At 45.0% G+C, this 21528-nt stretch overlaps 1 protein-coding gene across 1 annotated transcript in view; it reads left to right on the forward strand.

Moving 5' to 3' along the window:
• Positions 1-21528, forward strand: part of Nup210l (nucleoporin 210 like) — a 106260-nt gene that overhangs the window by 5088 nt on the left and 79644 nt on the right. The window contains exons 3-9 of the mRNA XM_038311229.1: positions 8313-8444; positions 10345-10438; positions 11476-11626; positions 15791-15923; positions 17350-17508; positions 19602-19670; positions 20506-20612. Coding sequence (XP_038167157.1) covers positions 8313-8444; positions 10345-10438; positions 11476-11626; positions 15791-15923; positions 17350-17508; positions 19602-19670; positions 20506-20612 — 845 coding nt within the window. The remainder of the gene's footprint in view (positions 1-8312; positions 8445-10344; positions 10439-11475; positions 11627-15790; positions 15924-17349; positions 17509-19601; positions 19671-20505; positions 20613-21528) is intronic.

Here is a 21528-nt window from a genome sequence, read left to right on the forward strand (position 1 = left end):
CAATGCAGAAATGTTCCCTTTTCCACACAACCTCTCCAGCATAAGTTGTCATCAGTGTTTTTGATCTGGGCCATTCTTTCAAGTGTAAGATGGAATCTCAGAGTTGTTCTGATATGCATTTCTCTGATGACTAAGGATGTTGAACATTTCCTTAAGTGTCTTTCAGCCATTTTAGATTCCTCTGTTGAGAGTTCTCTGTTTAGGTCTGTATTCCATTTTTTATTGGATTATGTGTTTTTGGTGTCCAATTTCTTGAGTTCTTTGTATATTTTGGAGCTCAGACTTCTGTCTGATGTGGGGTTAGTGAAGATCTTTTCCCATTCTGTAGGCTGTCATTTGTCTTGTTGACCATGTCCTTTGCTTTACAGAAGCTTTTCAGTTTTAGGAGGTCCCGTTTATTAATTGTTTCTCTCAGTGTCTGTGCTGCTGGGATTCTATTTAGGAAGTGGTTCCCTGTGCCAATGCATTCAAGTGTACTTCCCACTTTCTCTTCTATGGGATTCAGTGTGGCTGGCTTTATGTTGAGGTCTTTGATCCATTTGGACTTGAGTTTTGTGCATGGTGTTGATATGGGTCTATCTTCATTCTTCTACATGTTGATATCCAGTTATGCCAGCACCACTTGTTAAATATGCTTTCTTTTTTCCATTTGATATTTTTTGGTTCTTTATCAAAGATCAGGTGTTCAAACATATGTGGATTGATATCTGGGTCTTCTATTCAGTTCCATTGGTCCTCCTGTCTGTTCTTATGCCAATACCAGGCTGTTTTCAGTACTGTAGCTCTGTAGTAGAGTTTGAAGTCAGGGATTGTGATGCCTCCAGAAGTTCTTTTATTGTACAGGATTGTTTTGGCTATCCTGGTTTTTTTGCTTTCCCATATGAAGTTGAGTACCATTCTTTCAAGGTCTTTGAGGAATTTTGCTGGGATTTTGATGGACATTGTGTTGAATCTGTTCTTGGGTTTCTTTTTTGTTTCAGTTTTGTTATTTGTTATTTTTGAGACAGGATCTCTTAGTCTTGGCTTAGCCTTGAACTATTGGTGATACTCTTGCCTCAGCCTTTTAAACACCAAGATTACAGAGTGCATAATTTGTGTGTGTGTGTGTGTGTGTGTGTGAGTGTGGGGGGGGCGTGTATGCATGTTCATGTGGAGGCCAGAGCTTACCTTCTGGTGTCTTTTCAGTTGCTCTTCATTTTATTTTTGAGGCAGGGTCTCTCCTTGAATCAGGAACTCAGTGTTTAGGGTAGGCTGCTGGCCAGTGAGCCGCCTGGGATCGCCTGTCTTCACTCACCTAGCCCTGGGGTTACAAAGGTGTGCCACACCATGCCTGGTTTTTATGTGTGATCTGGGGATCTAAACTCAGGTCTTTATGCTTGTGAAACAAACACTTGCTCACTGAGCCATCTTCCCAGACAGCCTCACGTAGCACAGGATGCCCCAGAACTTACTGTATACTTGCAGCTGGCCTTGAACTCCCAATCCTCTTGCCTCCACTTCCTGGGTGCTGAGGATACAGGTGTGCACCACCACAACTGGCATCCGAGTAGCTTTTGACATTTCCAAGTGTGTTGGGGAGCCAGGCTTAGTGGTGTGGACTTGTAACCTCAGCTATTGGGAGCTAGAGGCTGGAGGATCATAGGTTCAAGGCCAGTATGGGCTATTCAGTCTTAAAATTAAAACGAGAGCTAGGGATATGAGTTAGTGGTAGAGAGCTTGCCTAGCTTGTGTGAGGCCTTGTGTTCAATCCCCAGCACTGCAAGCAAATAAATAGTGTTAGTCAGATGTCCCTCAGTGTGGGTTTGTCTGGCTTGTAATAGAATTTCTGCGTGGCACCCCCTATAGAAGGTTTCTCTGCTGATGCAGTAAGTCAGGTGAAGCTGAATTTAAAAAGTATAACAGGCTTATTTGAGCAAAGCAATTCCCAGGCAACATCTCCAGTCCCAGAGATTAAGACCAGAGAAGCCACATACCTGAACTAAGCAGGGAGATTATATAGGTTATAGGCAAGACGTGATGATGTCTCTACCACAAGTTGCGTTTGCGCCCAAGTATGATCCAAAGCGGAACACTTTATGTGGGGACTTGGGCAGCTGGCAACTTCAGGGAAGGAGCTGCTGTAGCCACCAAGAATGCAGAACTGGGCTTTTTGGTGCCTTTTCTTTGTTTGGAGATTATCTGAGTGGGCGGGGTTTGGACACAGGAATGGGCCTTTTCAGATGTGCAGGAGTGAGCTGGAACTTTCAACTGAACAATTTGGGTTATATTTTTTTGGGGGGTATTTGGAGGTGAATAGCCTTTGCTTTGCATTGTGCCCCAGGGTGTGTGATATCAGTAGCCCTGTTAATACTTGACTTAGATGGTGTCTGTCTGTGATATTCCCATTCTCCCCTTCCTTTATGCTCGTCATGAGAAATCATCACTGAGTCCAGCCCTGTAGGCAAAGGAGAAAGAATTAAGCTCTGCCTTGGAAGGAGCATTGTCAAAGAGCCTATGGTGATATACTGAGCACCAGAGTAACTAATAAATATTTGGGGAAGATACTTTGATATATCCTGTCACTCCTTAAAGGTTTTATCCACTAATGTTAACACATATGCATGGATTTTTAAGAAAGATTTTATTATTTTTATGTGTGTGTTAGTTTGAATGAGAAGCGCTCCCTTGGGTTCATACATTTGAAGACTTGGTTCCCAACTGTTGGAACTGTTTGGGAAGGATTAGAAGGTGTGGCCTTGTTGGAGGAGGTGTGTCACTGGGAGGCTTTGAGTTTCAAAAGCCATTCCCAGCACGACTTTCTGCCTCCTACTTTTGGATCAAGATGTGTGCTGTCAGCTGTTTCTGCTACCATGCTTTGGCTTCCCATCATGGACTCTAACCTCTGAGACTGTAAGCCCAATTAAACACTTTCTTTTATTAGCTGCCTTAGTCATGGTGTTGTTACAGCAGTAGAAAAATAACTAAGACAGTGTTTTGCCTACTTGTTTGTAAGTATACCTCCCCATGCCTGGTGTCCACGAAGGCTAGACGAGGGCATTAGACCCCTAGCACAGGACTTACAGCTGTGAGCCACCATGTGGGTCCTGGAAACTGAACCTGGGTCCTTTCCAAAAGCAGCAACTGCTCTTGACTGTGGAGCCATCTTTCTAGATCCCTAGTTCTCAGCCTGTGGGTCACAACCCCGTGGAGGTGTAGAGCAACCCTTCTGTGGGAGTCGCTTAAGGCCATCAGAAAACACAGATATATTACAATTCATAACCGTAGCAAAATTACAGTTAAAAAGTAGTAACAAAAGTAATTTTATGATTGGAGATCACAACATGAGGAACCGCATTGAAAGGTCACAGCTTCAGGGAGGTTGAGAACCACTGCTCCAGGTGGATCTTTTTGTTTGTTCAGTTGGTTTTTGAAACAGGTTATCTCACTGTGTAGCCCAGGTCAACCTAGAACTTGTAGCAATCCTCCTGCCTCTGTCTCCCAAATAATGAGATTACAGGTGTATACCACCATACCTGTCCTGCATGCATCTTCGTGCTGTGCTGTTCCTTTCCCTCATCTCTTCCATGTTTAGTGATTAGTATTATGAAAGAAAGAAGATATACATCTTCCATATAGCATCTCCCTTTTGAGTACCTTTCTGTGCTACTTACATCAGTGTGGACTTAGCTGTTTGGGGACAGGGTTAGAATTCTCTGTGTCTTAGTTAGTTTTTTTTCTTTTCTTTTCTTTTTTTGGTTTTTCGAGACAGGGTTTCTCTGCAGCTTTTTTAGAGCCTGTCCTGGAACTAGCTTTTGTAGACCAGGCTGGCCTCGAACTCACAGAGATCCGCCTGCCTCTGCCTCCCGAGTGCTGGGATTAAAGGCGTGTCGCCAACCCACCGCCGGCCTTAGTTAGTTTTAACTGTCATCTTGTCACGGCCTAAGTGAGTCACCTGAGAAGGGAATCTCAACTGAAGGACTGCCTAGTCAGATTGTCCTGTCCATGGCCGATTGGCTTGGTTGTTAGTTGATGTCTGAGGGACCAGACCTCTGTGGGTGACACCATCCCCTGGGCAATGGTCCCATCCTCTATATGAGCCTGTAAGTCAGTCAACAGTCAAAGTTCCTTCATGATTTCTGGTTCAGATTCCTACTTAGGTTCCTGTTTAGACTGCTCTCAATGGATTGTAGTCTATAAGATGAAGAAGTCTTTCCTGCCCTTTAGTTGCTTTTGGTCTTGGTGCTTTGTTGCAGCCTTGGAAAGAAAACTAACGCTGTGGGAATTCATATTTTCTACTTGTGGTGTCCTGCAGGTTGGCTTCCGTGTCCTTTGAATGTGCCCTTATTTTTGGTATTTCCTTTATGGAACCCCCCTTTTTTTAAGATAAGGTCTCATATAGCCACTGCTGGCCTCTGATTTACTATATAGCTAAGCTTGACCTTGAACTTCCCCCTCCCCAGCCCTAGAATTCCGGGCTGTGTTTTTGCAGTGCTGGAGATCAATCCCAGGCTTCTTTCATGCTGGTCAAAATCTCTAACAACTAAGCTATATTCCTAGCACAGCACTTCCTTGCTTTTGAGCTCTAGAGTTATATTTAGACAGCAAGTTCTAGATGCTAGTGTGCTTGTTGCTAAGGGAGTGTCCCAGTTTCTAGGTTCTTTTTTTTTTTTTTTTTTTTTTTTTTTTTTTTTGGTTTTTCGCGACAGGGTTTCTCTGTGGCTTTGGAGCCTGTCCTGGAACTAGCTCTTGTAGACCAGGCTGGTCTCGAACTCACAGAGATCCGCCTGCCTCTGCCTCCCGAGTTCTAGGTTCTCTTATAAGACAGAGCTAAGAAAGAAACATGCACATGCCAGCCTGTGTGTACACATCTCTATATTTATTTCTGTATGTGTCTAGCTGCATATATGATTAAAATGCATGTGAACTCATGCTGATAGCTGCAGCTCCAGTGACATCTCTCCTTTGTTGATTTGTAACTTTGCTGTCAGACCTGGGCTGGTGAGATTGCTCGGTGAGTAAAGGCACTTGTCACCAAGCCTGATGGCCTAAGTTTGATCTCTGGAGCCCATGTAAAGGCGGAAGGAGGGAACCAAGTCACAGAACTGTCCACTAGCATCTACACACCGGCTATGACACACATGTCCACACACGCAGGGAATAGTCTTCGTCAAAGCCTGACCTTCATCCTCTTTTGTGTGTCCTCTTGTGCCCTGTCCACATGAAAAGCTATTTGAGGGCTGGAGAGGCAGCTAAGAAGCCAGAGCATTGGCTGCTCTTTTGGGGCTCGAGATTCAATTCACAGTATTCACAGGGTACTTCAGAGTCTTCCATAACTCCAATTCCAGGGGCCTTTGTCCCTTTTTGGCCTCCAAGGGTAGTGCTTGCCCATGGCACAAGGCGTATATACAGGCAAAACACCCAAACACATAAAGTAGTTTCAATATGGCAAATTCAAGTTCTTTTTTGTACTGGGGTCTTAGTTTATGTTACCAGGGTGGCCTAGGACTTGTTATGTATGTGTGTGTCCCTCAGGGTGCCTTTTAACTTGAGTCTACCTGCTTCTGCTTCCCTGGGTGCTGGAGTTACAGTTAAATTCAATTCTTAATGTCAAAATCTGTTACCGGGCATGATATCATGGGCTTGTAATCCCAGCACTCAGGAAACAGAGGCAGGAGGATCATAAATGGAAGCCACCCTGGACTCCATAGTGAGACTGTCTTGAAAACCTAAACAACAACACACACGAGGGTCTCTGAATTCCCAGCCAGCCAGGGCTGCTCAATGAGACCCTGTCTTCTTGTTTGTTTGTTTTGTTTTGTTTTTTGAGACAAGGTTTCTCTGTGTTGCTTTGGAGCCTGTCCTGAAACTAGCTCTTGTACCAGACTGGCCTCAAACTCAGAGAGATCCTCCTGCCTCTGTCTCCCGAGTGCTGGGATTAAAGGCAGAGACAGACAGATCTCTGTGAGTTCGAGGTCAGCCTGGTCTACAGAGCGATTTCCAGGACAGGCTCCATAGCTACTTGGAAACTCTATCTCAAAAACCAAAACAAACAAACAAACAAACCAACCCAACCAAAAACCTATTACCCTCATTTTCTAAAATATTTCCAAAATTCCACTTAAAAAGGCAAGGAATCTCAAACATTGCTTCTCAGCTCCACCCATCCTCAAGCCCTCTACCCAAGAGGCTGGCATCTCCTCCCTTCAGATGCTTCACACCCCAAAAGGAATCTCAATTTCATAACTATTCTGCATCAGTCCCCTTAGTCCATCCCTGTGCCTCTTAGCAAATCCTCCTGACAGACCTCGCTGCACTTGCTCACTGTCCCACGTGGGTGACCTAAGTCACCGTCCTTCCACTAGAAACACTGCAATGACTCATTGCCTTTATACAATGTCTTTCTCAGGGGCAGGGGAGTTGTTTGGTTGGTTTGGGTTTGGTTTAGGCTTGTTTTGTTTGTTTGTTTGTTTGGCTTTTTTTTTGTTTTTTTTTTAGCAGGGTTTTTTGTGTATCCCTGACTGTCCTGGGAACTCACTCTGTAGACCAGGCTGGCCTCGAACTCAGAGATAATGCCTGCCTCTGCCTCTCAAGTGCTGGGATTCAGATAAGATGTCTAATAAGTGGAGCTGCTCCCTTGGATCCCTGCAGCATGTCAGGTTTGTTTTCAGCTCCAGACCTCTCTAGATCTTATCGGTGGCCTTGCTTTCCCCACCAGCGTCCCTCTTGCTCCCTCTGCTCGTTGCTAAGTCCCCTCGAGCCGGCACCTTGTGGGAAGGTCTGTGTGCTCTGTCGTCCCTCCTTCTTCAGTGCCACTAGGAATCCAGTTTTCTGCATTATGATTCCATGACATCTTAAGCTTCCAGAAGACTGTATGTCCAAACAAGGGAGACCTTCCCCCAGAGACAACTGTGTAGACTTGAGCCCCTCAGGAAAGAAGCCATTGCCGCCCCTCCCCCATCACTCACATAGCCCACCCACCATTGTGAACTGTCACTTCCAGGAGCCCCCCTTACCTGGTACATACTGCCCAAAGCCTGCTGTGCCAGCTCTCCACAGCTTGACTCTTCTCCCTCTCTCTCCCAGGACCAGGATCTGGCCCAGGCATGGGTACGGGAGCCTGAGCTCAGAAGGAACTCTTGTAAAAATCAGGAACTGTACGGAGACTTCAAAGTCTGGTTTCCTTCAAAACTAATATAGATAGATAGATATGATCTATCTATATTAGTTTTGACAAACACAAAAATGGTAATAAAGAGCCCACCTCAACCCAAAATGTGAGCCTTCTGTGGCATCCCCTTTCCATTAACAAACCAACAGACAAAATCCCTTGTGTCCTTTGTCTCTTAATAATGTGTTATTCTGTTTTGTAATGTGTGCTTGGGGTTCTGAGGTGTGTGGGATTGAGTTCTCTGCTTTTTTTTCCTAAGATGTTATATGTAAATGTAAAGTTATTTAAATATATGTTTTAAAGAACTCTCACCACCAACTTTTGTTGCAAAAGAAAAAAAAAATCACTGCTGCATTAAATGAACCACACCATGTGTTGAAGAAAAAAAAAGACAAGGAATAAAACAGGTCCCTCAGTGGCACACGTTCTGGGTTTTGTTTTCTGTGACAGAGCCTTGCTGTATGGAAGCTCAGGCTCACTGAACGGGCAGCAATCTTCCTGCCTTAGCCTCTAAGATGCCAGGATTCTAGGTGTTAGTCACTGCAACCAGTATATCTTTCATGCCTTTTTGCATTGGTTAGGAACTTAGCATACAAGAAACATTAGCATATAATTCTGCAGGAAATCAGGGATGGGCCTGATACACAGTTCTTAGCAGAGAAGCATCTCTCTTTCACTTTTAATATATATTTATTTATTATATATACTGTCTTTCTGCCTGCATGTGTGCATGCATTCCAGAAGAGGGCACTAGATCTCATTAGAAACGATTGGGAGCCATCATGTGGTTGCTGGGAATTGAACTCAGGACCTCTGGAAGAGCAGCCACCTGCACTCCAATTCCAGGGGATCCAAAACTACCTTCTGGCCTCCTGAGGCACTGCATGAACATAGTACATAGACTTACATGCCGCCAAAACACCTATCCACATAAAATAAAATTTAAAATTAAAAAAAATTCAGTTCACTCATCCTCAGGCTTGGCAGGACATTTCCCCACACAGCCCTGTCATGAAACAGAGGTTCCTTTTTATGACTTTTTGAGCCAGTCTCTCTAAGTAGCTCTGGCTGCTGGCCTTGTATAACCTTTAAATTCTGAGTATTTGAGACATTTAATAGACTGGTGACAAATTTCCTTAAACAGTCAGCTCTTTGTCCCTTGCAGTGACTGACCATGAGCTGCGCTGTGATGTTAAGGTCGATGTTATAGACAGCATAGAAATCGTGTCTCGCACCCGGGAGCTGTTTGTGGACGACGCACCCCTGGAGCTGATGGTGAGGGCTCTGGATGCTCAAGGTAAGGGGCCGGAGGAGGGCTGAGCTCGGAAACTGCTAGCACATTGTGAATGTGACCTGTTTTCTCATCTGGGGCTCACATCAGGCAGGTTGGCAGTGCGGAACATAGTTCAATGTATTAGCTGCCTTCTTCCAAAAAACAAAAACAAAAACAAAACTACTGCTATTATTTCTCGTTATTTCTGGACTTTAATAAAAGAAATTAGCCAGGCTGGGCAGTGGTGACGCACATCTTTGATCCCAGCACTCGGGAGGCAGAGGCAGGCGGATCTCTGTGAGTTCGCGGTCAGCCTGGTCTACAAGAGCTAGTTCCAGGACAGGTGCCAAAAGCTACAGAGAAACCCTATCTCGAAAAACAAAAAACAAAACAAAAATTTGGTTGGGGAGATGGCTCTTTCAGAGGACCTGGGTTCAATTCCCAGCACCCATGTGGCAGCCCACAACTATCTGTAACTCCAGTTCCAGGGGTTCCAGCACCCACATACAGACATACATGCAGGCAAAACCACCAATGCACATAAAATAAAAATAAATAAAATGAACAAAATTAGTATATGGGGGTGGGGCCTACGCATCCTACAGACATGTAGAAGTCATCGTATGACTGGTGGAAGCCAGTTCTCTCCTTCTATCACATGGGTCCAGGGCTCAAACTCAGGTCCTTTTTGGGTTTTGTTTTGTTTTTTGAGACAGGGTCTTACTGTGTAGCTCTGGCTACATATATAGAGCAGGCTGGCCTCCAGTGCACAGAGGTCAGCCCACCACTGCTTCCTGAGTGCTGAGATTAAATGCCTGTGCCACCACCGCCTGATATGTTGCCTTAAATATGCTATACTGATGTTGTAAAACGGTATTAAAAAGTCATCACCGCTATACTTGTAAATTATTTAATAAACAGGTTTTAAAATTCCTTTTACTGTGTTGTCTGTGTGAGTGTACATATGCACATGTATGCTATGGCATGCATGTATGCAATGGCGTGCATGTGGAGGTCAGAGGACAGCCCTCTCCTTCCACCTTTACTAGATGGCGCTCAGGCGGTCAGGCTCCCACTGTGAGTTGCCTTCCCACCACCTCACAGCCCAAGACTACTAAACTACTAGACTAATTTTTAAAACATATTTGTGCCGGGCGGTGGTGGCGCACGCCTTTAATCCCAGCACTCGGGAGGCAGAGGCAGGCGGATCTCTGTGAGTTCGAGACCAGCCTGGTCTACAAGAGCTAGTTCCAGGACAGGCTCTAAAGCTGCAGAGAAACCCTGTCTCGAAAAAACCAAAAAAAAAAATTGTTTATTTATTTATTATGAATACAATACAATATTCTGTCTGTGTGTATTCCTGCAGGCCAGAAGAGGGCACCAGACCTCAGACCTCATTACAGATGGTTGTGAGCCACCATGTGGTTGCTGGGAATTGAACTCAGGACCTTTGGAAGAGCAGGCAATGCTCTTCACCGCCGAGCCATCTCTCCAGCCCCCTGGACTAATTTTTAAGACACGAAAAAATAACTTTTGGAATCTAGTTTTATGACAACTTGTTTTGAAGGAACCAGGGTTAATTATGCCTGCAGCTGGCAGTGAGTCTACATGGGTCCATTCTACTTTAGAAAGCCTGTTGGAGCCGGCCGTGGGGGCACACACCTTTATTCCAACACTCAGGGGACAGAGGCAGGTGGGTCTGTGAGTTTGAGGTCAGCCTGGTCTACACAGCGAGTTCCAGGACAGCCAGGGCTACACAGAGAAACCTGTCTCGAAAACCTAAATCAATAATTAAATGCCAGCCTGTTGGAAGCCACGCTACATTGTCTTGTAAGGGTCTTCTTCATGCGCGTGTTTCAGTCGCTTCGGCACTGGAATGGTTTGGAATATGTGACTATCTCACTGCTTTTGTCTTGCTCTGCAGGGAACACGTTCAGCACCTTGGCAGGCATGGTGTTTGAGTGGAGCATTGCCCAGGATAACGAGTCAGCAAGAGAAGAGTTGTTTAGCAAAATTAGGTAAAGCTGAATCCCGACATAAACCACCTGGCTCTGAAGACAGTGTGTCCCTGTGAAACCCTCTGCACAGCAGCCGCCTGTGTGGACTTTGATAAGCCTACTTTGATAAGTCTGGAATTTTTTAAAACAGATACATTCACTAGGGCAAATATCTTTGGTAGAAAGACAGGGGATAAATGTGGGAACCTACATGAGAGTTCCTTTGAGCCTCTCTTGGGAAATCCGTGAGCTCAAGCTGTTGGCACATGCTGAAACTGAGTGAGATCATTAGCCGGTTGATGCAGCAAGCACCTTTAGTCTCAGCATTCAGAAGGCAGAGGCAAGCTGATCTCTGTGAGTTCAAAACTAACTTGGTTTACATAGTGAGTTCCAGACCAGCCAGGGCTGCACAGTGGGAACACCTTAAGAAAAATTAAAACAACCACAACAACAAACATTCTGTTTTCAGTTGCAAAGAACAGATCACAGACAGCCTAAATTATAGCTCGATAGCAGTCTTAACCATAGGCTAGCCCTTCTGGAAATCACAAATTAAAAACTCAAATCAGGCTCGGTGACACAGAACTCTAATCCTAATACTGGGAGTGGGGGGTGGAGGTGCTGAAGCAGGGGGATTGGAAGTTCAGGGTGAGCTGGGCAGTAGTAGCTAGCACACACTTTTAATTTTACCACTCAGGAGGCAAAGGCAGGTGAATCTCTGAGTATGAGGCCAGCCTGGTCTATAGATCAAGTTCCAGGACAGCCAGGCTACACAGAGAAAACCTGTCTTGAAAAAAGAAAGTAGTAGTTGTCCAGGGCGGAAACTCTGCTACATAGCAAATTCAAGTTGGAGGCCAGCCTGTTTTACATTGTTTCAAATCCAAGCCTGGGTTATACTGTTTCAAATCCAAGGTCGAGGCCAGCCTGGGTTATACTGTTTCAAAAGGCCCACAAGCGAGCAAAGGTATTTCAGAACTGTTTACATGAACAGACCTCATAGAAACTAAAGTTTAGAAGACTATTACTCCTACTAGAGACAAATCTTACTTTGTGTCTAGGATCCTGAAATTCTCGGAAGCAGAATATTCTCCCCCTGACTATATAGTTGAGATGGAGAAAGAGGAGCGACAAGGAGATGTGGTTTTGGTGTCTGGGCTGAGAACCGGAGCTGCTGTTGTGAAAGTCCGAATTTATGAGCCGTTCTACAAGGTAAACAGCGGCGCTAGAAACAGCCTTCAGATGTCTCCCGTGGGGAATAGAGTAGACACCGCTAACTTGCTATTGTCTGGGCCAATAGGCATCATTTATTTGAAAAAGCCATTACACACCTCCTGTGGTGTCACACCCCTTTAATCCCAGCGCTCTGGAGACAAAGCCTGGATCTCTATGAGTTTGAGGCCGGTCTGGTCTACAGAGTGAATTCCAGGCCAGCCAGGGCTACACAGTGTGACTCTGATGCTGAGGATCAAATCCATGCCTTCTACATGGTAGGCAGTGCTTCACCACTGAGCTGCTCCATATACTGACATTCTCTGTTAAAAATAGCTAACTGCTCTGGGCGGTGGTCGCACACCCCTTTAATTCTAGCACTCTGGGAGGCAGAGGCAGGCAGATCTCTGTGAGTTTGAAGCCAGCCTGGTCTATAGAGAGAGTTCCAGGACAGGTTCCAAAGCTACACAGAGAAACCCTGTCTCAAAAAACAAAAACAAAAAAATAACAAAATAAAAATATCTACCTGCATTATACTCCCCCCCCCCTTTTTTTTTTTGAGATAGGGTCTCTCTATGATGTCCTGGATGGCCTAAAGCTCACTGTGTAGACCAATCTGGCCTCCGACTTATAGATCCTTTAGCTTTTGCCTCCTGAGTACTGGGATTAAAGGTGTGCACTACTGGGGCTGAAGAGATGGCTCGGAAGTTAGGAGCACTGGCTGTTCTTCCAGAGGGCCCAGGTTCAGTTCTCAGAACCCACATGGCAGCTCACAACTGTCTGCAGCTCCTGTTGCAAAGGACTCAACGCCCTCATACAGGCAAACCAGTGGGCATGAAAAAAAAATTTTTTTAAAGGTGTGCACTACTATGCCCAGTCCAAAGCTTTTGTTATTTAAATTTTTAAAAATTATTTTTTAAATATATTTAATTTAAAGCTACGGGTGTTTGCCTGCACATGTGTGTGCACCACATGTGTGCCTGATGTTCTTGTAAGCCAAAAGAGGGAGCAGGAAGAGGCCAGGAACTGGAGTTACAGAGGATTCTGAGAATTGAACCCAGGTCCCCTGCATGAGCGACTAGTGTTCTTAACCACTGGACATCAATCCAGTCCCCTTTTATTTTTCAGTATAGGAAAAATAATTGTTTTAGTCACTAATTGGTTTTAGTCTCCAATTAGCTGGAGAATCAATCCATTTCTGTAGCTTGTGATGAGGCAGAAACCATGATTGGAGGAGAATGTGGAAAGGAGAATGTAGTTGGGATTTTTTTTTACTCTTTGGGGGCCTGCCACAGCTCCCAAATAAATACACGGAGACTTATTCTTACTTATGAATGCTTGGCCTTAGCTTAGCTTATTTCTAGCCGGCTTTTCTTAAATCACCCCATCTATCTTTTGTTTTCTTTTTTTTTTTGAGACAGGGTTCTCTTTCTCTTTCTCTTCTCCTTTTCTCTAGAGCCTAGTATAATGTGACGTCTTACTCTTTTGGCAGGGGCCACTACAAAGCTCTGGAACAAACCACACAGGGAGCTTATTCTTAGTTAGGAATGCCCGGCTTTAGCTTGGTTTGTTCCTAGCCAGCTTTTCTCATCATCGCAGCCGCCTTTGGCCTCTGCGCAGTTTCCTTTTCTTCTGTGTATTCTACGTGCACTCTCAATCCCGGCTGACCTCCTCTTCCTTGTTTGTAACCATCTGTAGGAAGATCTGGTGCCCTCTTCTGGTGTGTGGGCAAATACGCACACAGATAAATTAGTAAATAAATCGTAAAATAGTAAATAAATAAATTAAATAATAAATAAATCTTAAATAAATAAATAAATAAATCTTTTTAAAAAAAGGAATCCAGATGGCCAGCTGCATAGTGAGTTAGAAGTCTGGGCCACGTAAGGGAGAGCTCATCCAAAACGAAAGATACGAAAGGGATGTAGACACTCTGCCTTGCGTAAGGTGCCATCTGGAACTTTATCTTTTGTGGTCAAGTGAAAGGACTTGGAACACGGGGTGCTGCATTTCCAAGAACCCCAAGTCTTTGCCTGTCTCACCTTTATTTGGTTTGCTGGCATTTATTAGTGACTTGCCATTAACTTCATTTTTCTTTCTTTTTTTAAAATTTATTCATTTATTATGTGTACAGTGTTCTGGCATGTAGAAGAGGGCACCACTGTAGATGGTTGTGAGCAACCATGTGGTTGCTGGGAATTGAACTCAGCACCTCTGGAAGAGCAGCCAGTACTCTTAACCTCTGAGCCATCTCTCATTTTTCTTTAAACTTCTGTTTAAAACATTTTAAAATGTTTTAATTCGTTTGTTTGTTAATGGCATTTGTGTGAAGGTCGGAGGACAATGTTGTGGCATCTGTCCCCTTCTGCCCACCTTTATGTGGGTTGAAGGGCTCAAACTTAGATCCCCCAGGCTTGGTCGATAGGAGTCTTTACTCACTGGGTCAGCTCATAGCTTCACGAGCCTCTTTTGAATCCTTAGTTCTGTTGCAATGTACTTATATTTACCCAAAGATTGACTAATTGATGTAATGTACGTGTGTGTTTGTGCTGACGTGTGTGGATGCCAGAGGTCGATGTTGGGGTGTCTTTCCGCAGTCATTTCTCCACCATATTTTTTGAGACAGAGTCTCTCTCACTGAGACTAGAGCTCACTGGGTTGGCTGGACTGGCTGGGCCCAGCAAGGCCCAGACGTCCTCCTGACTTCCTCCCTCCCTAGCTCTGCAACCTACTGTGCCCAGCTGTTGTAAACGGGTGCTGGGAAGTGAACTAAGATCTTCAAGTTTGCACAGCGAGCATGTAACAACTGAGCCATTTCTCAGCCCCTGTTTTTAGGTTTTCATTTGTTTTTCTTTTGAGACAGGGTTTCTCTGTAGCTCTGGTTGTTCTGAGCTCATTATGCAGACCAGGCAGGCTAGCCTTGAACTCACAGAGAGCCTGCCTATGCATCCCAAGTGTTAGAATTAAAGGCGTGCGCCACTGTGCCCATAGGTTTTCCAGACAGGATCTTCCTCTGTAGTCCAGACTAGCCTGGAATTCACTTTGTAGCCCAGGCTGGCCTCAGACTTACAGTGATCTTCCAAGCTCAGCCACCTAGTCCTGGAATTGCATGCATGTATCTACTACAAACTATACCCTCAACTGTTATTTACTTACTTACTTAATTGTTTTAGTGTGGGTTTTCCTCTGGTGTTTGTGAAGACCAGAAGCCGTCCTTAGATGCCCTTCAAGAGCCACTCCCCTTCTTTTTGGAGTCAGAATCTTGGTGGGACCTGAGGCTCACTGGTCAGGTTTTACCTGGGGATCCAGCTGTTCACTCCCTCGAGCTTGGATTACAAATGCACCAGCATGCCCTCACCTCCCGTCATGCTTGTCTGCAAGGGCTGTACTGGCTGAGCCATCTCCCCAGCTCTGGGTCTGTTTTGGTTTTTAAGGTAGAGTTCCTCTTTGTAGCCGAACTGGCCTCAAACTTCTGATCCTCCTGTCTCAGGATCTTAAATTGTGGAATTATAGCCTTGTAGCATCATACCCAGCTTCCTGTTGTAATGTATTTATGAATTATAGCTAACAGCTGGGCAGTGGTGGCACACACCTTTAATTCCAGCACTCAGGAGGCAGAGGCAGGTGGATCTCTGTGAGTTCCAGGACTGCCTGGCCTACAGAGCAAGTTCCAGGACAGAGAAACCCTGTCTCAAAAGACTATATATATATATATATATATATATATATATATATATATATATATAGATGAAAATACATTAAGAAATGTATTTGATACATTTAACTTAGATAAGCATTTAATTTACATGACCAAAGAACAAATGGGTGGGCGTCCTACTAAACAACCCAATAAACTGATGCTTAGTTAGAATAATGCTGGCTTTTAATAAGAATTGGGCTGGAGAGCTGGCTCAGCAGTTAAAAGCATTAGCTGGTCTTCCAAAGGACCCAGGTTCAATTCCCAGCACTCACATGGCAGCTCACAGCTGTCTGTAGTTCCAGTTCCAGGGGATCTGACACCCTCACACGGACATGCAGGCAAAACACCAAGGCATATAAAATACAAATAAATAAATAGTTTTTTTTTAAAAAAGTAGGCTCTGAACAAGGGTGGGAGCTTAATGACTTTTGCCTATGGAAATTTTCTTCTCCTTCCTCTTTTAGAAAGTCTCGGCAGCCTTGATCCGTCTGCTTGTTCTGGAGAACATATTTCTTATACCATCTCACGATACGTATCTCTTAGTAGGAGCCTATATTAAATACCAGGTTGCAAAAATGGTTCAGGGAAGAATGACAGGTAAGACGGCTTAGCTTTCCCTAGGACTCATGCCTCTTCCTGGTGATACTGAAGGAGGCAGTGCACAAACCACGGACAAACCACTTCTTTGCGTTTCAGATGTTGTGGGAAAATACTTCTAAGTACCTGAAGTCTTCATATTCCAAAGAGCTTATTGACATAATTCTGCTTTGGTTATGACACTTAGCTTCTGCATTTGCACCCACTGTTAAGGTGACAGCCCAGAATTTTCAGCTGATAGGGGAAGTGCACACCTTTAATCCCAGCACTCGGGAGGCAGAGGCAGGTGGATCTCTGTGAGTTTGAGGCCAGCCTGGTCTACAAAGCGAGTTCCAGGACAGCTAGGACTGTTATGCAGAGAAATCCTGTCTCAAAAACCTAAAAAAAGAGAAAAGGTTGTCTGATTTCTGTTAACTTAGTTCTTTGCTTGCTTAGTGGGGATCTTCCCCGGGTCACCAGGTTTGTTTGCTTTGCTGTTGCTATTTTTACAAAGATGTATTTTAATCTTAATTACATATATATGTATATATCTATGTGTGGTTATGTGTACATGTGAGTGTAGGTGTAGTCCTGAAGAGGGCAGTAGATCCCCTGGAGCTGGAGCACAGGTTGTTGTGAGCTACTTGATGTGGATACTGTGTCCCAAACCCTGCTCCTCTGGAAGAGCAGTGCACACCTTCAACCGCTGAGTCATCTCTTTAGCCCCTATGCTGCCTTGTTTGTTTATTTCTTCTTTACACAGCCCTGACTGTCCTGGAACTCCCTCTGTAGACCAGGCTGGCCTTGAGCTCACAGAGATCCTCCTGCCTCCCTCCTGTATACTTGGATGAAAGGTGTGCATTACTGTGCCCAGCTGTTGCTGTCATTTGAGACAGTATCTCAGCTAAACTCAGGGTGACCTCAAACTCCCCGGGTAACTGAGGCTAGCCTTGAACTGATCTTCTGACCTCTCCTTCTAGGTGCTGGGATTACAAGGGTGCAGCCACACACTCAGTGGCTCACTAGTTTTCAAGTGTGTAAGTTACCAGTTAGGTCAGAGCATCCCTTCTTGCCAGTGGCCATGCAGATTCATCCTTGTGAAAAAGGGACCAGAACCCAGGCAGTGATGGCACATGCCTTTAATTCGCAGGTGGATCTGTGAGTCCAAGGCCAGCCTGGTCTTCAAGAGCTAGTTCCAGGACAGGCTTCAAAGCTACAAAGAAACCCTGTCTTGAAAAAAACAAAAAAAAAAAAAAAAAGAAAAAGAAAGAGAAAGAAGGAAAGAAAGAAAGAAAGAAAGAAAGAAAGAAAGAAAGAAAGAAAGAGAAAGAAAGAAAGAAAAAAGAAAAACAAAAGAAAAAAGGGACCAGAAAGGGATCCTGCTGTGGGTTTAAGGTCTAGGACATCACTGTCCTGGGCGGTTACATGCATCTTTCATGTCTTGCAGAGGTGAAATTTCCCCTGGAACATTACACATTGGAATTGCAAGACCACAGATGTATGAATAATTGTTCTGCTTCTGGGAAAGTGGCTCATCTGGACGAGAAAACAGCCACGGTCACTGCTCTCCATCTGGGCCACACTAACCTTGTCTTTGTCCACAAAAGTATCCTTTTGTTCAATTTTAGTGGCCAATCTAAACTTCTCTGAGCATAGTAGGCATGGTTCTTGGTAAAATACCTTATTAAAAATGATGAGGGGCTGAGGGGATGGCTAAGAGCTCTTGCTGCCCTTTCAGAGAACCTGGGTTCGATTCCAGCCCCCTCATGGCAGCTCACAACTGTCTGTAAGTCCAGTTCCAGGGAATCCAGCGCTCTCACACAGACATGCATGCGGGCAAAACACCAGTGCACATTAAATAAATGGAGAGGTGATTCAGCAGCTAACAGACTTGCTGCTGGTCCAGAAGACCTGAGGTCAGCGCCCGTGTCGGTAGCTCCCAAACACGCCAGGGCATCTGCCCTCTTCCAGGTTCGAGGGCACCTGCACACACACTCGCACACCCATACACAATTTTCTTTTTTGAGACATGGTTTCACTTTCTAATATTAGGATTGTATTCCTTTGTCAGCAAGGCCAGCTGTTAGTCGTCTTTTTTTTTTTTTTTTTTTTTTTTTTTTGGTTTTTCAAGACAGGGTTTCTCTGCAGCTTTAGAGCCTGTCCTGGAGCTAGCTCTTGTAGACCAGGCTGGTCTCGAACTCACAGAGATCCACCTGCCTCTGCCTCCCGAGTGCTGGGATTAAAGGCGTGCGCCACCACCGCCCGGCTGTTAGTCATCTTAAAGCATCTAAAATGTCATACCTACAGAAGAATGCTTGCTTACTGGATGCCATCTGAGATCTGAGTGGCAGGTGTGTCCCTGACTCCCTAGCAGAATTTTATATATATATATTCCAAGTTCCTGACTAATCCAAAAACTGCTGAAAGCCTAAACTGGTTGTGGTGCCAAACACGGTGCTCCCAGTGTCTCAGAGGCCTGGGCAGAAGGGCTGCCGTTCGCTCAGCCAGCCTGGGCTGTTACATTACAAGACTGTCAAACAAACAAACATGGGACTAGAGGGATGGCTCAGTGGTTAAGAACACTGACTGCTCTTCCAGAGGACCCAGGTTCGATTCCTGTATTCACATGGTGGCTATAACTTCAGTTTCAAGGGATCTGATCATCTCTTCTGGCCTCCTCAGGCACTTCTTGCACACGGGACACAGACATACTATACATCAGACACCCATACACATAGAATAAAAATAACTAAAATAAGAAAATAATAAATAAAAGAACAGTGGGAGGGACATCTGGGTCACATTGCCAGTAAAAATATCTCTGTGTGTGTTTTGCCTGCATATATGTAAATGTACCAAGTGTGTGTCTGATGCCTGAGGAAACCAGAAAAGACATTGGATCCCCTAGAACTGGAGTTACAGATGGTTGTGAGTCGCCATGTGAATGTTGGGGATCAAACCCAGCTCCCCCGCGAGAGTAGCCACAGAGCCATCTGTCTCTGTAGCTCCTAGAAGTAGTTTTATGGCAAAGAAATAAACAGCTTGGTTAGTAAACGCTTGCTGCAAGCGAGAGCGACTTTGGAGCTACGGAGCTCTAGGCAGGCTGCTGGGCGGCAAGTCCTGCCCTGCTTCCAGCTCCACTGTTCGTCTTTCAGGCCGTGTCTTTGTCTCCTCCAGAATGGGATCATTCCATCCTGGGCTCCTCTGTGAGCATTTATTTGAAGAAATAGTTCCGTAGCTAAGTGAATTTAAAACCACAGAACGTGATCACCTTTCCATTCCGTCTTCTTCAAATTTAATTCTGTGTATATGCGTGTTTTGTCTGCATGTGTGTCATACATGTGCATGCACAGTGGCTGAAGAGGCCAGACGACAATATCAGACATCTGGGACTGCAGCATTGCTGTAGATGCTGGCACCTCAACCCAGGTCCTCTGCAGAGCAGCCAGTGCTGAGCATCTCTCTGTCCGCTGCATTTTTATTATGCTTGTTTATGCATGCGTGTGTGTGTGCATGTGTGTGTATGTGTACGTGTGTGCGCATGTGTGCACGCGCGTGTGTGCATGTGTGTGTGCGCACACGTGTGTGTGTATGTGTGTGTGTGTAGTTTTGTTTGTACATTTATTTTTTTTCCTCAGTGGCTCATCTTTCTTTTTGTGCCCAACACTGGCTCAGATAACTTCCTTAGCAAAAATTAAGATGTCCATATGCGCTCTGTATCTGGACTCCCAAACGCTACCATATGTGTCGTAGAGCCTGGATATTTAGGTAATTTTAGATAATGGCTTTCAGAGAGTTGAATAATTTAAATGAATGCATTAAACATAAATGAATTCACTAAAATGAATACATTAAACATAAAAGGACTGCCAAAGTCTCAGACTTTGAATTTGAGACTTTGAATTCAACCTGACTTTTGATTCATTTTCTTTCTTTCTTTCTTTCTTTCTTTCTTTCTTTCTTTCATTTTTTTTGCTTTGTTTTGTTTTTCTAAGACAAGGTCTCTCTGTGTAGCCCTGGCTGTCCTGGAATCTGCTCTGAAGACCAGGCTGGCCTTGAACTCACAGAGATCCACCTGTCTGCCTCCGAGTGCTGGGGTGACGAGCGAGCCCCACCCTGCTTGACTTCCATGTATCGCTTCTCTGCTGCTGTGACAAGACACGTGGCCATGGCACCTGAGGGAGGACAGATTTATTTGGGGCTGACATTTCCAGAGGGCTAGAAATCAATTGTTGTCATGACGGGAGCATGGCACCTGGCAGGTGTGCGCTGGAGCAGCAGCTGGGAACACATGGCTGTGCCCAAAAGCAGAAGGTGGAGGCTGTTGGAACCTTACGCCTGCCCACAGTGACAGGCTTCCTCCGATAAGGCTACTCCTAGTAGTCCTTCCCAAGCAGCCAGGAATGGGACCAAGAAATGCCTGAAACTTGTTGAGGGGACGTCTCATTCAAACCACTATGCTTGGCCACGTTGTTTATAGCAATAGGAGAGTAACTATGTGATGCATCTTTTGCTTTGTTTTGTTTTTAAGTTCATAGTTGTTACCTTGTGGTAGGAGGACATGGACCTCTTCCCACCCTCATGTTTCTTGCTTTGCATGCAGGTTTCACCGTTCATCCTGGCGGCCGATGGAGTCTCGAGGTGGGCCAGGTGTATGCCGTGACAGTTGATGTGTTTGATAAAAGCAGCACAAGGGTTCATATTTCAGATGTGAGTCTCTCTTTGGCTTTTGCTCTGTTTTTGCTCCCTGTCTGAGACAGGATCTCCCATAGTCCACACTGGACTTTTAGCTACCTGTGTAGAAGACAATGACTTTGAACTCCTGACCTTTCTGCATCTACTCAGGAGAGTGCTAGGATTACAGATATGTGCCCATGTCCAGTTTCATGTGCCTCGAATCCAGGGCCTCAAGTACACGAGATAAGCACTCTCCCAACTGAGCCACACCACAGCCCTCTCTTATTTTCTTAGGTCCTTTGTGGACAGCTCCTGGCGTGGGCCACTGAGTGGGAGAAAAGCCTTCTTTCTTCCTTTGCTCTGAATCTTTACATTTGTAAATGCAAGTTATTAGTTGTGACTTTTATTATTGCCATTAACTAGTGCTGTCCTTGGGGAATGCTAACCTGGAAGTCATAATATGGTCGGGATTACAGGCAGGAGTTAAAGAGCCCAGTAACAGCTGGGGACAAGCCTCTCTCCGCATGCCATACTTCTGTGTCCTGCCCAGGACTGACAGGGCTGAGTGTTAGAAACTATGCATCATGAATACCATCTTAAATCACACCTTTCTGACAGACTTCCCGTGAGGGAAAGCAAAACTTTTGTTCTTTTTTGAATCAATTAATTATAGCTTGGTGCGGTGGTGGTGCACGCCTTTAATCCCAGGACTCAGGAGGCAGAGGCAGGTGGATCTTTGTGAGTTCGAGGCCAGCCTGGTCCAAAGAGTAAGTTCCAGGACAGCTATGGCTGTTGCACAGAGGAAAAACTTTGTGTGTACAAGTGGTTTTCTGCATATATGTATTCCTGGTACTGAACAGAGGCCAGAAGAGGGCATAGAATCCTCTGGAACTAGAATCACATGGTTGTGAGCTGCCATGTGGGTACTGGAAACTGAACCTGGAGTTTT

The sequence above is a fragment of the Arvicola amphibius genome, chromosome 14, assembly GCF_903992535.2.
Source record: "Arvicola amphibius chromosome 14, mArvAmp1.2, whole genome shotgun sequence".
Lineage (NCBI taxonomy): Eukaryota > Metazoa > Chordata > Mammalia > Rodentia > Cricetidae > Arvicola > Arvicola amphibius.